Genomic DNA, 12,495 nt, shown 5'->3' with positions numbered 1-12,495 from the left:
ACGGAAATGACAGTTTGGTGCCCTAAAAGGTTCAAAATGGGTTTGTCTGGTTTGCTTACCCTGATTATTGAAAAATTCTTTGCTGCCCGAATTCTCACTCATTGCCGAAATAGCTTGGGCAGCAGCAATTTTCGTTCCATCATTTTCAGAACCCAAAAGGGCTACAAGGCATTTTTCGACCTCTTGTTCATGAAAGAGCTTTCTATTTTCAGCTTGCATGAACCAAAAGGGAAAAAAAATCAGAATGTTGAAGCAAAAACTGTGTAAGGGTAACTACTTCCTCATCTAAAAATATGACAGGAGTTCAAACTCTTTCTTAGCTTCAGTCACAAAGACTCTAAACTAAACAAAATATACACCTGTTTAACCTTTAGAACACAGTTGATTATGCAAAATGACTTATGGATATTGGAATTTTTTTCCTGTTCCCTAATACGATATCAATCACGCAGCAAAGAAAATTCTAGGGGTCCCTGAGTGGCGCAGTCGGTTAAGCCTCTGACTCTTGGTTTCAGCTCAGATTGTGATCTTAGGGTTGTGAGATTGAGCCCTGCATCAGGCTCTGCGCTCAGCGTGGAGTCAGCTTGAGATTCTCTCTCCCTCTCCCTCTGCTCCTCCTGCTTGTGCTCTGTCTCTCTAAAATAAATAAATAAATCTTTAAAAAAAAAAGGAAAATTCTATAATAAGAAAAAGGCAAGTTTCAGATTTAGAGAGAACTTATTTAATGCCAATCATGGTGCCTGGCATGGTGCTATGTTCACACATGCTGTCTTCACACTAAGGACAAAGCCCTGTTTATTTGATGTTTAAATACAAATCTCAATATCTGAAGAATGACTAAGATGTACAAACTGGCATGCTGGATACTTAGAAAAAGGAGAGAAGAGAAACTAAAAATGAGTAATATAGTACGATCCCAGTCTTAAGGATTTATAATCCTATATCAAAAAATCATAATCATTTTTTATCTCATTACAATACATGCTGTTGTAGCAAAAATTAAAATAAATATTTAACTGCTAAATTACCATCAAAATAATCTAAACACATATTAGCATGGTTTTCTTTATTTGAAAAGAAATAAAATTATGACTCTAAGGACATATCATGATATTCACCCCATTACAGAACACTAAATGAAAAACCAAAGTATTTTTAATGTTCTTTTTGTTCCCTAGTGTTTTTCTCTTGATTTTGTTTCATTTTTTTAGCAAATGACAACCTCATTACTATACTAAGCAAACACTGCATTAAATTAGAACATTAAAACCTAATTTTTTGTTTTGTGCTCTATAGTTAATTCTAAATAAGTTACTATTGATTAAAGACACGTACTTGAAAAAAGATACATTAATCCAAACTCAATTTTAATGCCGTAAGAGGTACCAGAGACTAGTTTGAAAAGCAACAGCTTACAAATAATTCTTTGCTAATTTATTTACAGTTCCTTCAAAAAACTTTGTCATAGGTTTGATTCTCCATTAATTGACCTTCATAAACTCAATTTACTTAATTAAAACAGAAGAATGTGTGATACATCTCTTAGGATATTGATATACATGAGAAGACTATTCCGTTAGAATAAAAATCTCTGCAAAACCTGCAGATACTGATTTAGATCATACATAACATTTGCATATGGAAGTAATTCATTACTTACGTATACTGTAATTAACTTGTTTTTCCAGGAATATTCTTAGAAGTTATTGAAACTGGTTTTCCACTTTAAAGTTAATATATGATGTCTCTCCTCTTTCAACAAAGAGTTTGTTAAATTGCCCCCTTCCCAGAAGCAGAATCACGTCCTGATGGTCACTGTCTTTGCAAACATTTTTGGCCTTTGTTCATCTGATACGCCACAATCTGATCATAACTGGCACCGGCTAAATTACTAACACTTCTGTTCATCTGCCTTAAACCAATTATGAACCATGTCCTGTAATCCTATCATTTTAATCCCTTGCTCCTTTCATTTAGAATTAGAATTCAGTCAGGTCAGAACTGTTTTATAAAAATGTCGCAATTAATAGTTAAATCTCAAGTATGTGGCTTCTGAAATGTTTTAAAATACATGTAGTCCTGATTAGTAGTCCCTGAATAAACAAGATCTGAAAGTTTTCTGGAGTGTCTGACCTAAAAGTTTAGATTTATAATTAAGACTTCCCTGAATCTAACACTCTAAATCGACTTTACTAAACAGAACTGTCTGAGAGTAAATTCTACCAGGGAAATCGGCGCAAAGAATTAATTTGTAAAGACCGACTTTGGAGTATGCAATTGTTGCATTCAACAAACAGTACATATGCAACTATTGGAAAGATTTTTCAAAATAATCTAAATACCGTGGGCAATTAATTTCTCAACCCTGCTGGGAGTGTTCGCAAAATCCAGCTGTGTTCACCAAACCTCAAAAGTGCTGACTGCAGTCTGGCTATAATAGATTTAAAAGATGAATTAACATATTAACCACGTACCTTCATTGAATTGCTACACCAAGAAGTAAAGTATTTATGTTTTAATTACTCAGATAATAAAGATGGCAAGGTAATTATGCAACTAATAGAGTTATGTCCTTTAAAAATAACATTTGTGCAGTATCACTAAAATAAAAAGCGTGAAGTTTTGTAACTGGAAATAAATCTGCACGTAATGATGCTTTCTTCACCCACTCTCGGAAGTTGCCATTGTGCCACCTTTGCTCCTGCTGATATGTTAATGCCAGTTCGTAAACCTCATGGCAACGTGGTAATTAACACCTTCCCCCTCCCGGTGCCAGGTCAAAGGCATACTGATCTGGGCTTTCTACGGTGGGAGGACGCATGTTAAAAAGTACTCAACAAACAAAACTTCAAGGTTGTGTGTTACGTATGTTTGAGGTGTTTCAACTGTGCTCTTGACCTGCAATGACAATGCATTACCTAAACCTACAAAAAATGTTTGACGATGATGGAAAGTAAAAAAAAAACAAAAAAACCCACAAAAAACAAAAACAAAAAACCCAAACATTATAAATGAATACTGATGATTACATTATTCTTAATAACAGGATAAGGAGCAATATTTGTTAAAACCTGCTTCTGATTGGAGTTTTCTAACTGTGCAAATAGCTTTTCTCCTTCGGTAGGTTGTCTTTTAGTCTTGATGATTGTTTCCTTCGCTGTGCAGAAGCTTTTTATTTTGATGTAGTCCCAGTAGTTTATATTTGCTTTTGTTTCCCTTGCCTCAGGAGACATATCTAGAAAAAAATGTTGCTACGGCCGATGTCAGAGAAATTACTGCCTGTGCTCTCTTCTAGGATTTTCTAACTGTGGAAAATTATTTTGAAACTTCATAATTATTTATTTTCAATACAGAAATATTAGGAGATAACTTTGTTAATCCTTATTACGTTTTTAAAGTTTATCATTGCTACTAATATAAAATAAAGCATGCTAGATCTGGCTAGGCCTGGCAGAGAGAAGTCAAGGCAGGCAACAGTTGATATAAAAAGGGGTAGACAGGAAATATAGAAGGGTTTGAAACAAAAGCACAGTATAGAATGGAGGCAGGGAAGAGGAGGTGGTTATTGTCCATTGGGCCAGGTAAACAGCATAAGGAGGTAAATAAATAAATAATAGAAGAGAATAATCAGCTAAATGATACGCCTGTAAGATTTAGGAGTTGGGAAGTCAATGTCAAATTCCACAAGGACTGTTTTGGCAGAATGGTAGAAGCAGAAGTCACGTGCTTAAGGTTAAGGGATGGAGATAAGATGAAGAAGTGGAGTTACTTAAAATTAACTAGTCTTTCAAAGAAGTTGATTGAGAAGAAAGAGGTGGGGGTGGGGAAAGGACCCTGGGGCAGGAGCAAGTCAGGAAGAAACAAATTTCCATAAACTACTCCTGGTCAATGAACAATTATGGGCTCCTCAGAATGTTCCAGACTTGTATCAGCTTCCTTCTATATAACCAGTGGGACCAGCAGAAAACAGCACATTACGTGTTGCAATGCCACATTAGAGGAAAGCCTAATCATTATCCAAAACTGGGCTGACAGATTCCATGGCCATCTCCGTTGATGGAATAAATAGGTAAAGGGCATCCTGTATGTCTTGTCTGTTTTTTACAACTAGGCCTAGGCAGAGCACTCCTCATTCTATGGTGAATAAAACATTAAAAACCAAAATTATGAGGGTATAATAGGTATGGAAGAGAGAGAACAGAGACATGCTAAAATAATAAATATTCCTGGGGGAAAATATTAAAACAAAAGCAATAACAAAAAGTATAAAAGAAAAAAAGGTTCCTAAGTTAGAATAAAAACAAACAACAAACCCAAAACATGATTACAAGGTAGATCACAAGGCTTTCCTATGTTGTAGGCAGAGAGAGAGTGTGTGTGTGCGTCAGACACATTCTGACAAAAAATTTTAACTTTAGCATAAAGGATTCTACACAAATACAAAAAGAACACATTTTATATACAAAATAATGGAGATCAGACTGCCCTTAGACTTAGACACTACAAAAACAAGTTTCGTAGAAATTTGAGAAAATGTTTTGGCGCAAGAATTCCAAACCCAGAGAAACTATCGTATGTGTTTGAAGGCAACAAACATTCACAGTGAAGGTCTCAAAAAATATACCACTCTTGACTATCCCTGAAAACATTTTTTTAACTGAAAAAATATACTCTAATTAAGAAGTGAATCCAAAATAAAATCTTAAGAATGGGTACATTTTATTATGAGAAATTTACAATGCACATTGAAGTGGATTCATTATGTATATAATGGTAAATGTGGATAAAATTGAGCATAATGGCAAAGTCATCCATAAAAATAGAATTACGGAGATTTTTAGAGAGGAGAATCTATAACCCCTACGAAATTTACAAACATCAGGAAAGGGAAGAGTTATGAAGGCAAAAATGCTAAATATCTTAAATAACCATAGCAACTCTATCTTTAAAATAGTCATTTAACATTTCTTTTCGTCTATATAACAAAACTAAAGAAAGAAAACAAAGGAGACAACATAGAAAAATAAAAGGCAGAAAACATAAAACATGGTGTCAGAAAGAAGGCCAAACAAATACAATCGTTATAAAAATAAATAGGGGCGCCTGGGTGGCACAGCGGTTAAGCGNACAATGATCGGTCATCTAGCGGTAGTGATGGTTTCACAATATTGCTAATCTGTGGCGACCTCACCATCCATTGTTTGTTCCCTTACCCCTAACTGTACTTCTGAAAGTAGTCCCCTTCATTTCTTCTTTATTTAAACCATCTGGAGTTTACAGAGCGGTTATTGCCAAGACCATATTTGATGATAAATGGCAATCTTAATATCAAATAAGAATTTAAATCTAAAAAACCAGTTAAGTGAGATTTAAAAAAAATCAGTAGTGGATATAAAATAACATTAAATAAAGCAAAATTAGCTAAAATAAAATTACAAGAGAAAAATCAACAGAAATAACACAGTGAGAACCTCTAACATACCACTCTTCTTCTGTGATAAATCAAAGAATAGATAAAAAAATAAAGATGAGAAAAACTGTACAATGTAATTTATAAAGTTGAACTAAAAGGTAAATATCAAACTCCACATTCCACTGGAAATACATTTTTTTCTATTCAACAAATATTGATCCACTTATTTTATTCATTGTTTACCTTTATCTTCTAGAATACTGCCTTGCATGTAGCATGCATAGAATAAATATTTATTAAGAAGTAAGCAAAGAGCATACCTTTTCAAGATTTCATAGAAGACTTGCATGTATTGGTTATATCCTAGGCCTCGGTGAAAATGCAGTATTATTTCCAAGGCAAAATTTACATTTTTTTTTTACTACAAATCAAAAAAATGTTAGAATTTAAAATGGAAGACTTTGAACTCTGGGTCCTGATGGAGAAATGGGACCTGGGGTTCACTAGAAGTCTTTCCCTCAAAGTGTTGGCCCAATTTGCTGATATGGTCAAAAGGCTGATTAAAATACTTCCTTCATAAAACTGAAATTGAAAATAATTGTAAGATAACCAAATCTTTATATTACATAAATGATGGTGCATGTTTTTAAAATGCTAGTCATAATATATATCACCCCACTTCAAAGGGGTATCATGAACAAGAGAAAGTCCAGAAAATGTAAGAGGATAATTAAAGGATAGCCTACAGATGTGATGTATGGGGAAAGACTAAGTAAAATATAGATTCTTCAGTCTGGAAAAACAGTGGTAAAAGGGAACATGAAAAAATCACAAATGACATAGATGTAATAAATACAGATTTAGTCATTTGATTCTAAAATAAAGAGTGAGGAGACATAATTTGGAACTGGAATATAGTCATTTTAGAACTAGCATAAGGAAGTAGATTCATAAAACATAAAGTACCAGATGGGATTTAAAGACTATCTGGTTGAGTTTCTTTGTATTACAAATAAAGACTGGATTTCAACAAATGGTGCTAGGAAACTGGATTTCCACTTGCAAAAGAATGAAGTTGGATCCTTACCATACACCATATACAGAAACAACTCAAAATGGATCAAAGACCTAAACATTAGAGATAAAACAATAAAATTCTTAGAAGAAAACAGGGAAAGATTTCCTGACATAAGATTTGTTAATGATTTTTTGGATATAACATCAAAAGCATAGGAAATAAAAGAAAAAAATAAATTGGATTACATCAGAATTAAAAACTGTGCATCAAAGCACACAATCAATGGAGTGAAAAGGCAACCCGCAGAATGGGAGAAAATATTTGCAAATCATACGTCTAATAAGGAGTTACTATCCAGAATATATAAAGAACTCCGACAACTCCATAACAACAACAAAAATAATAAACCACCTGGTTAAAAAATGAGAAAAGGATTTAAATAGATATTTTTTCCAAAGAAGAGAAACAAATGGCCAATAAGCACGTGAAAGAAATGCTCAACATCAGTAATCATTAGAAAAATACAAACCAGGGGTGCCTGGGTGGCACAGCGGTTAAGCGTCTGCCTTCGGCTCAGGGCGTGATCCCGGCGTTATGGGATCGAGCCCCACATCAGGGTCTTCCGCTGGGAGCCTGCTTCTTCCTTCTCCCACTCCCCCTGCTTGTGTTCCCTCTCTCGCTCGCTGTCTCTATCTCTGTCAAATAAATAAATAAAATCTTAAAAAAAAAAAGAAAAAGAAAAATACAAACCAAAACACACTGAGATATTACCTCATACTCATTAGCATGGCTACTAACTAACTAACTAAATAAATAAATAACATACCAAGTATTGTGAGAATGTAGAGAAATTGGAATCCTGTGTCCTGTTAATGGGAATGTATAATGGTGCAGCTGCTATGGAAAACAGTATGTCAGCTCCTCAACGTATTTAACACAGAATTACCCTACGATCCAACAACTCCAGTCATGAGTGTATACCCCAAAGAACTGAAAGCAGGAACTTGAAAAGCAATTTGTATATGCATGTTCATAGCAGCATTATTCACATTAGCCAAAAAGTAGAAGCAACCCAAGCGTCCATTAGTAGACGAACAGATCGACAAAATGTGATATATACATACAATGGAACACTAGACAGCCTTAAAAACAAAGGAAATGCTGACAACATGGAGGAACCTGAAGCTAAGTCATGCAAAGTGAAGCAAGCCAGTCACAAAAGGACAAATATTGGATGGTTCCACTAATACAAGAACTTAAAATAGTCAAAATCCTAGAGACAGAGAGGATGGTGGCTGGCAGGGATTGCAAGGAGGAAGAAGTGGGAGTTCATTGTTTCATAGGTACAGGGTGTCTCTTTGGCAAGACGAAAAGAGTTCTGGAGACGGATGTTGGTGATGGTAGCACAAAAACGTGAATGTACTTCATGCCACTGAGCTTAAAATTGGTTAAGATGGTAAACTTAATATTATGTGTATTTTACCAAATATTTTATTTATTTATTTTAAAGTTTATTTATTTATAATCTCTACACCCAACATGGGTCTTGAACTCATGACCCTGAGATCAAGAGTTGCAGGGCTCCACCAACTGAGCCAGCCAGGCACCCCTTTTACCACCCTTTTTAAAAGAAGAATAGAACTCATTTCCTTTCCTTTCATCAGAACCAGCTCCTCTTCTTGAGTTCCCCATTTCTGTGAATGGCACCATCCTACTTCCAGCCGTCCCAGCCAGAAACCTGGTCTTATCCTTGACATCACTGTCTTCCTCCACCAACCCATGTAGTCAGTCAACAAACACTTATGAGCCTTCCCAATGTGCCAAGCACTTTGCTGTTGGTTCTCCTTACAAATACCTTTTTCAGAAGACTTTCACCTTCCACCTAGATTACTACAGCAATCCCCTTCCTGGTCTTTTCTGGGTCTGGTCCAGTACACTTCTAATCTCTCCTCCACTTTGCAGCAGGGCACCTGAGTGGCTCAGTCAGTTAAGCATCTGCCTTCAGCTTGGGTCATGATCCCAGGGTTCTGGGATTGAGTCCTAAAACAGGCTCTTGCTCAGCAGGGAGCCTGCTTCCCCCTCTACCTGCCTGCTGCTCCCCCTGCTTGTGTGCACTCTTTCTCTCTCTCTCTGACAAATAAATAAACAAAATATTTAAAAGAAATAGAATAAAATAAAAAGTGAATATCTGTAATGGTCCCTCACCTCTCTAAGCCACTTCAGTGGCTCTTTGTTTCCTTCAAAATAAGATCCAAAGTCCTTAACTTGGCTTCCACCACCCATTAGCATCTGGCTCCTCATTACTTCTACAGCCTTGACTTTCAGTTTTCTGCTGCATTCTATTCACTGGCCATTCTGAAAACTTTCATTTCTGGAATTTACCATGCTCTGTTCCTCCTCTGGCCTTTATATACCGTTCCTTCTCCTTGGAGCACTGGTGATCCTTCCTCATCCCACCACGACCTTCTCTGCCAGCCAATTTCTATTATTTACTTTAGGTCCTAGCTTGTAAATCACCTATGTCAGGAAGACCTATCTGATCCAAGTTGACATTAGGTGCTCCCCCCACCCCACCCATGATCTTGTTCTTCTATCATCAAGCCCATTTCACACTATAGTCTGACCACCTGTTTCCTTGCCTGTTCTGGGTTTATTGACACAGAGTGGGGGCTCAATAAATCATTAATAAATATGTCCAGAGAGGCTGTGATTCACTCATAGTCACAACCTAAGTCATCGTAGTGCCAATAGCAAGACTAGCAGTAGAACTGGACCACCAGGGACTCTCTACCCAGTGCTCTTCCCACCTCTATGTCACATGATGAGTAATAAATTCATGAAACTCACTATCCCAAGAGGGACTGCAACCATCTCGAAATGGTCCAACCGCACTAGACAAAAGAGAAATTGCAATAATTTAGGTTTGCTATTGTCTGTGTCTTGCCGTTGTCCTTTCTTTAGGTCTCAAACAGCTTAAGAAGTCCTGAGAAAGTTGGAAAACAGAACTGATCGGGTTTGATAAGGTCTAAATTCCATTTGATAGAATACGGATTCAAGCAACTTTTGCCAGTATTAAAAACTTTGATTTTACAGCCTGTCTGGATTTGGCAAGTCTCCTCTATGTTAACTATGCACTGCACGGTGAAACTCGGCTTACTGCAATAAAACTCTGTCTTGAAGAAATCTGTGTGGATTGAGAAGGAAATGTTTCCCATAATATACACATAGACATATATACAGATGTGAGTATATATATATGTTTAGAATATAAATCACTTAAACTAGTCAAAACTGTCATCATTTATAAGAGGAGTGTTGTGGAAGGGGGAAAATAAAATCACTTCTTTTATTAAACAAAATACTCCAAATATACATAAATTAAAACTATAATTTCATCTTCAGTGCTTGTGATGTAATTAATCTCTCGTATTTTACAGATTTATGTCAACATGCTTGCCACTGAAATGAAAATTGTCTTGTGTATATACTGTGAGCATATTATTTTTCACAGCTATATCACATGCTAGTCTGGCTGAAGTTGAAATTACTGTATGGATATCATTCCAAATGTGGATATATTGCAACAATGTTTTCAGGATCACAAACAATGCACAGATTCTGTAAAATTTCAAAATCAAGAGAAATAAAGGCTTAAAAACTTAGTTTAGGAATGAATTGCTTAAAAAGAAAAAGATGCATAATTAAATCACACAGTTCATGATATCCCTGACAAAGCAACCTCTACTTTTACTCATTGGCATTGGGATGAATTTTGGCCCCGAATAGTAAATATGGCACTATTCTCAAAGGACCATTTAAAACCAGACAAATACTCTAGTACTTGTGAATACTAATCAAAATCAAGAATAAAAGAGGAAGTACGTGCGCTTAGTTTATATAAAATGAGACATACGATCATAAGCTGCTTTAGTTATTGCCTTTGCTGCATTCTTCTGAATATCAGGAATTGTAGAGTTTTCTGCAAAGGACAGGAGCTTCTTAAGTCCCCCTGTCTGCTGAATCAGTGCCAGAGTATCCATATCTTCAAGGCAATTTGCTATCACGGAAAGTGCTTCTATATGAAGGTCATTCAATTCCTAATAATCAAAGCAAACACAACTTGAGAAAATTATGTTAAAAGAGTTCGATACTTCCCAAATTTTACTATAAGACAAAGGTCAGTCAGGACATGATGTTGTTAGCTTTGTTGTGACAGATGCCCAAGGAAACAGTTTTGTTTATGATCGTAACATCGCTCTCCCGCGCAATTTGCCCCGTCTCTTCTTGTTTCCCCTACTCCAAAATGTTTCACAGATGGAAGATAATTACTGGACATTTCCAGTAATGGTAGCCAAGTGAAGTTGCTCATACAACCTGCTACCGACAACAATTTTAAAATCTGAAGAAAATATTCTTTGAAAAAGCAGACAGAAGCTGAAGGAAAGTATGTTCCTTAAAATCTCCTAGTGGTAGAGGGCAGTATTGTAAGTTTGCGGCCCTCTTGCCTGAGGAATCTCCCAAATCCCCATCGCTGTGGAAAACTGCAGCCTTACCTGAACAGTGAGATGTTTAAGGTGGGAATCCTTAAAGTGAGCGGAACAAAGAGAGGATGCTCATGGAATTCCTGTCTACCATGATCCCCGCCATCCTGAAGCAGCTTGATAGAATGGCCTTTTGAAGACTTAGTTACAGTGCCCGCAAAGTGGCAATACCTTGCAGGGCCTGGGCAAGCTTCTCCACAAGGGTATTATGTTCTGAATCAGCATCCAATATACGGTGCCGTTTCTCCCATAGCCAGTGATGGTGGGTCCAGGAGTCAAGGGGTGGAAATGGGTGTGGCAGCAGTCAAGATTACCCCTAGTGACCCACTAGCAACATTTCTGCTTCCTGTCTCCCAGAACTTCTGCTCTGCTGGCCTAGAGGTCTTAGTTCCAAAGGGGAGAATGCTTCCACCAAGAGACACGATTCCACTGAACTGGAAGTTAAAACTGCCACCCAGCCACTTTGGCCTCCCCATGCGTCTAATGCAGGCAAAGAAGGGAGTTACTGTGCTGCTGGGGTGACTGATCCCAGCTACCAAGGGGAAACTGGACTGTTACTCCACAGTAGAAGTAAGAAGACTATATCTGGAATATAGGAAATCCTTAGGGTGTCTCTTAGTATTACCATGCCCTGTGATTAAGGTTGATGGAATATACAATTACCCAATTCAGGCAGGACTACTAATGGCCCAGACCCTCAGGAACAAAGATATGGGTCACCATATCTTCAAGCTAAAGTGCTTGCTGAGGGCAAAGGGAATATGGAATGGGTATTGGAGGAAAGTAATTATAAATACCAACTACGAGCATGTGGCCACCTGTAGACAAAAGGGTTATAACTGACATGAGTATTTCTTCCTTATTTTGTTATAAATAAGTGTGTATGTGTGTATGTATGAAATATCTTTGTTTTTTTCCCTCTCTTGTCCCCTTAGGTAATGTAAGATGTGCTGATTTTAAAAATTAGTATTAATTTTATATCAATAGTATTTAAGTTACAGGATATCAAGGAGAAGAGTAAACATCATCGCATCCTATTCTGGAGAAGGGTTAGTATGTTTTGGTTGCACACAGCATAGTTATATCATGCCAGGCAGAAGTAGGACCTTGCTATTGCCTTTATTTGGAAACTGCATATGATTTAAGGAGATGTGTATGGGTGCCAAATTTATAAGGGATGGACTTATGATGATTAATTTTAGTAGGACCTTGCTATTGCCTTTATTTGGAAACTGCATATGATTTAAGGAGATGTGTATGGGTGCCAAATTTATAAGGGATGGACTTATGATGATTAATTTTCATGTTTTAACTTGGCTAGGCCATCCAGATATTTGGTATCCAGATATTTGGTCAAACATTATTCTAGATGTTTCTGTGAAAGTATTTCTTTAGATGAAAATAATATTTAAGTCAATAGATTGAGTAAAGCAGATTACTCTTCACAATGAGTAAATAACTATTCTTACTTTCCCTTAGAGAAAACTATGGCTGATAAAACTTAAAAGACTAATTCTAGGTAT

General features: G+C 36.5%; 1 protein-coding gene across 1 annotated transcript in view; it reads right to left on the bottom strand.

The window, feature by feature from the left end:
• Positions 1–12,495, bottom strand: part of ARMC3 (armadillo repeat containing 3) — a 91,928-nt gene that overhangs the window by 45,680 nt on the left and 33,753 nt on the right. The window contains exons 8-9 of the mRNA XM_011227013.3: positions 10,345–10,528; positions 60–212 (exon numbers count right to left, since the gene is read on the bottom strand). Of these exons, the coding sequence (XP_011225315.2) occupies positions 60–212; positions 10,345–10,528 (337 nt within the window). The remainder of the gene's footprint in view (positions 1–59; positions 213–10,344; positions 10,529–12,495) is intronic.

This window comes from Ailuropoda melanoleuca, chromosome 15 (assembly GCF_002007445.2).
Source record: "Ailuropoda melanoleuca isolate Jingjing chromosome 15, ASM200744v2, whole genome shotgun sequence".
Lineage (NCBI taxonomy): Eukaryota > Metazoa > Chordata > Mammalia > Carnivora > Ursidae > Ailuropoda > Ailuropoda melanoleuca.
This window is presented reverse-complemented; position numbering and strand designations above follow the sequence as displayed.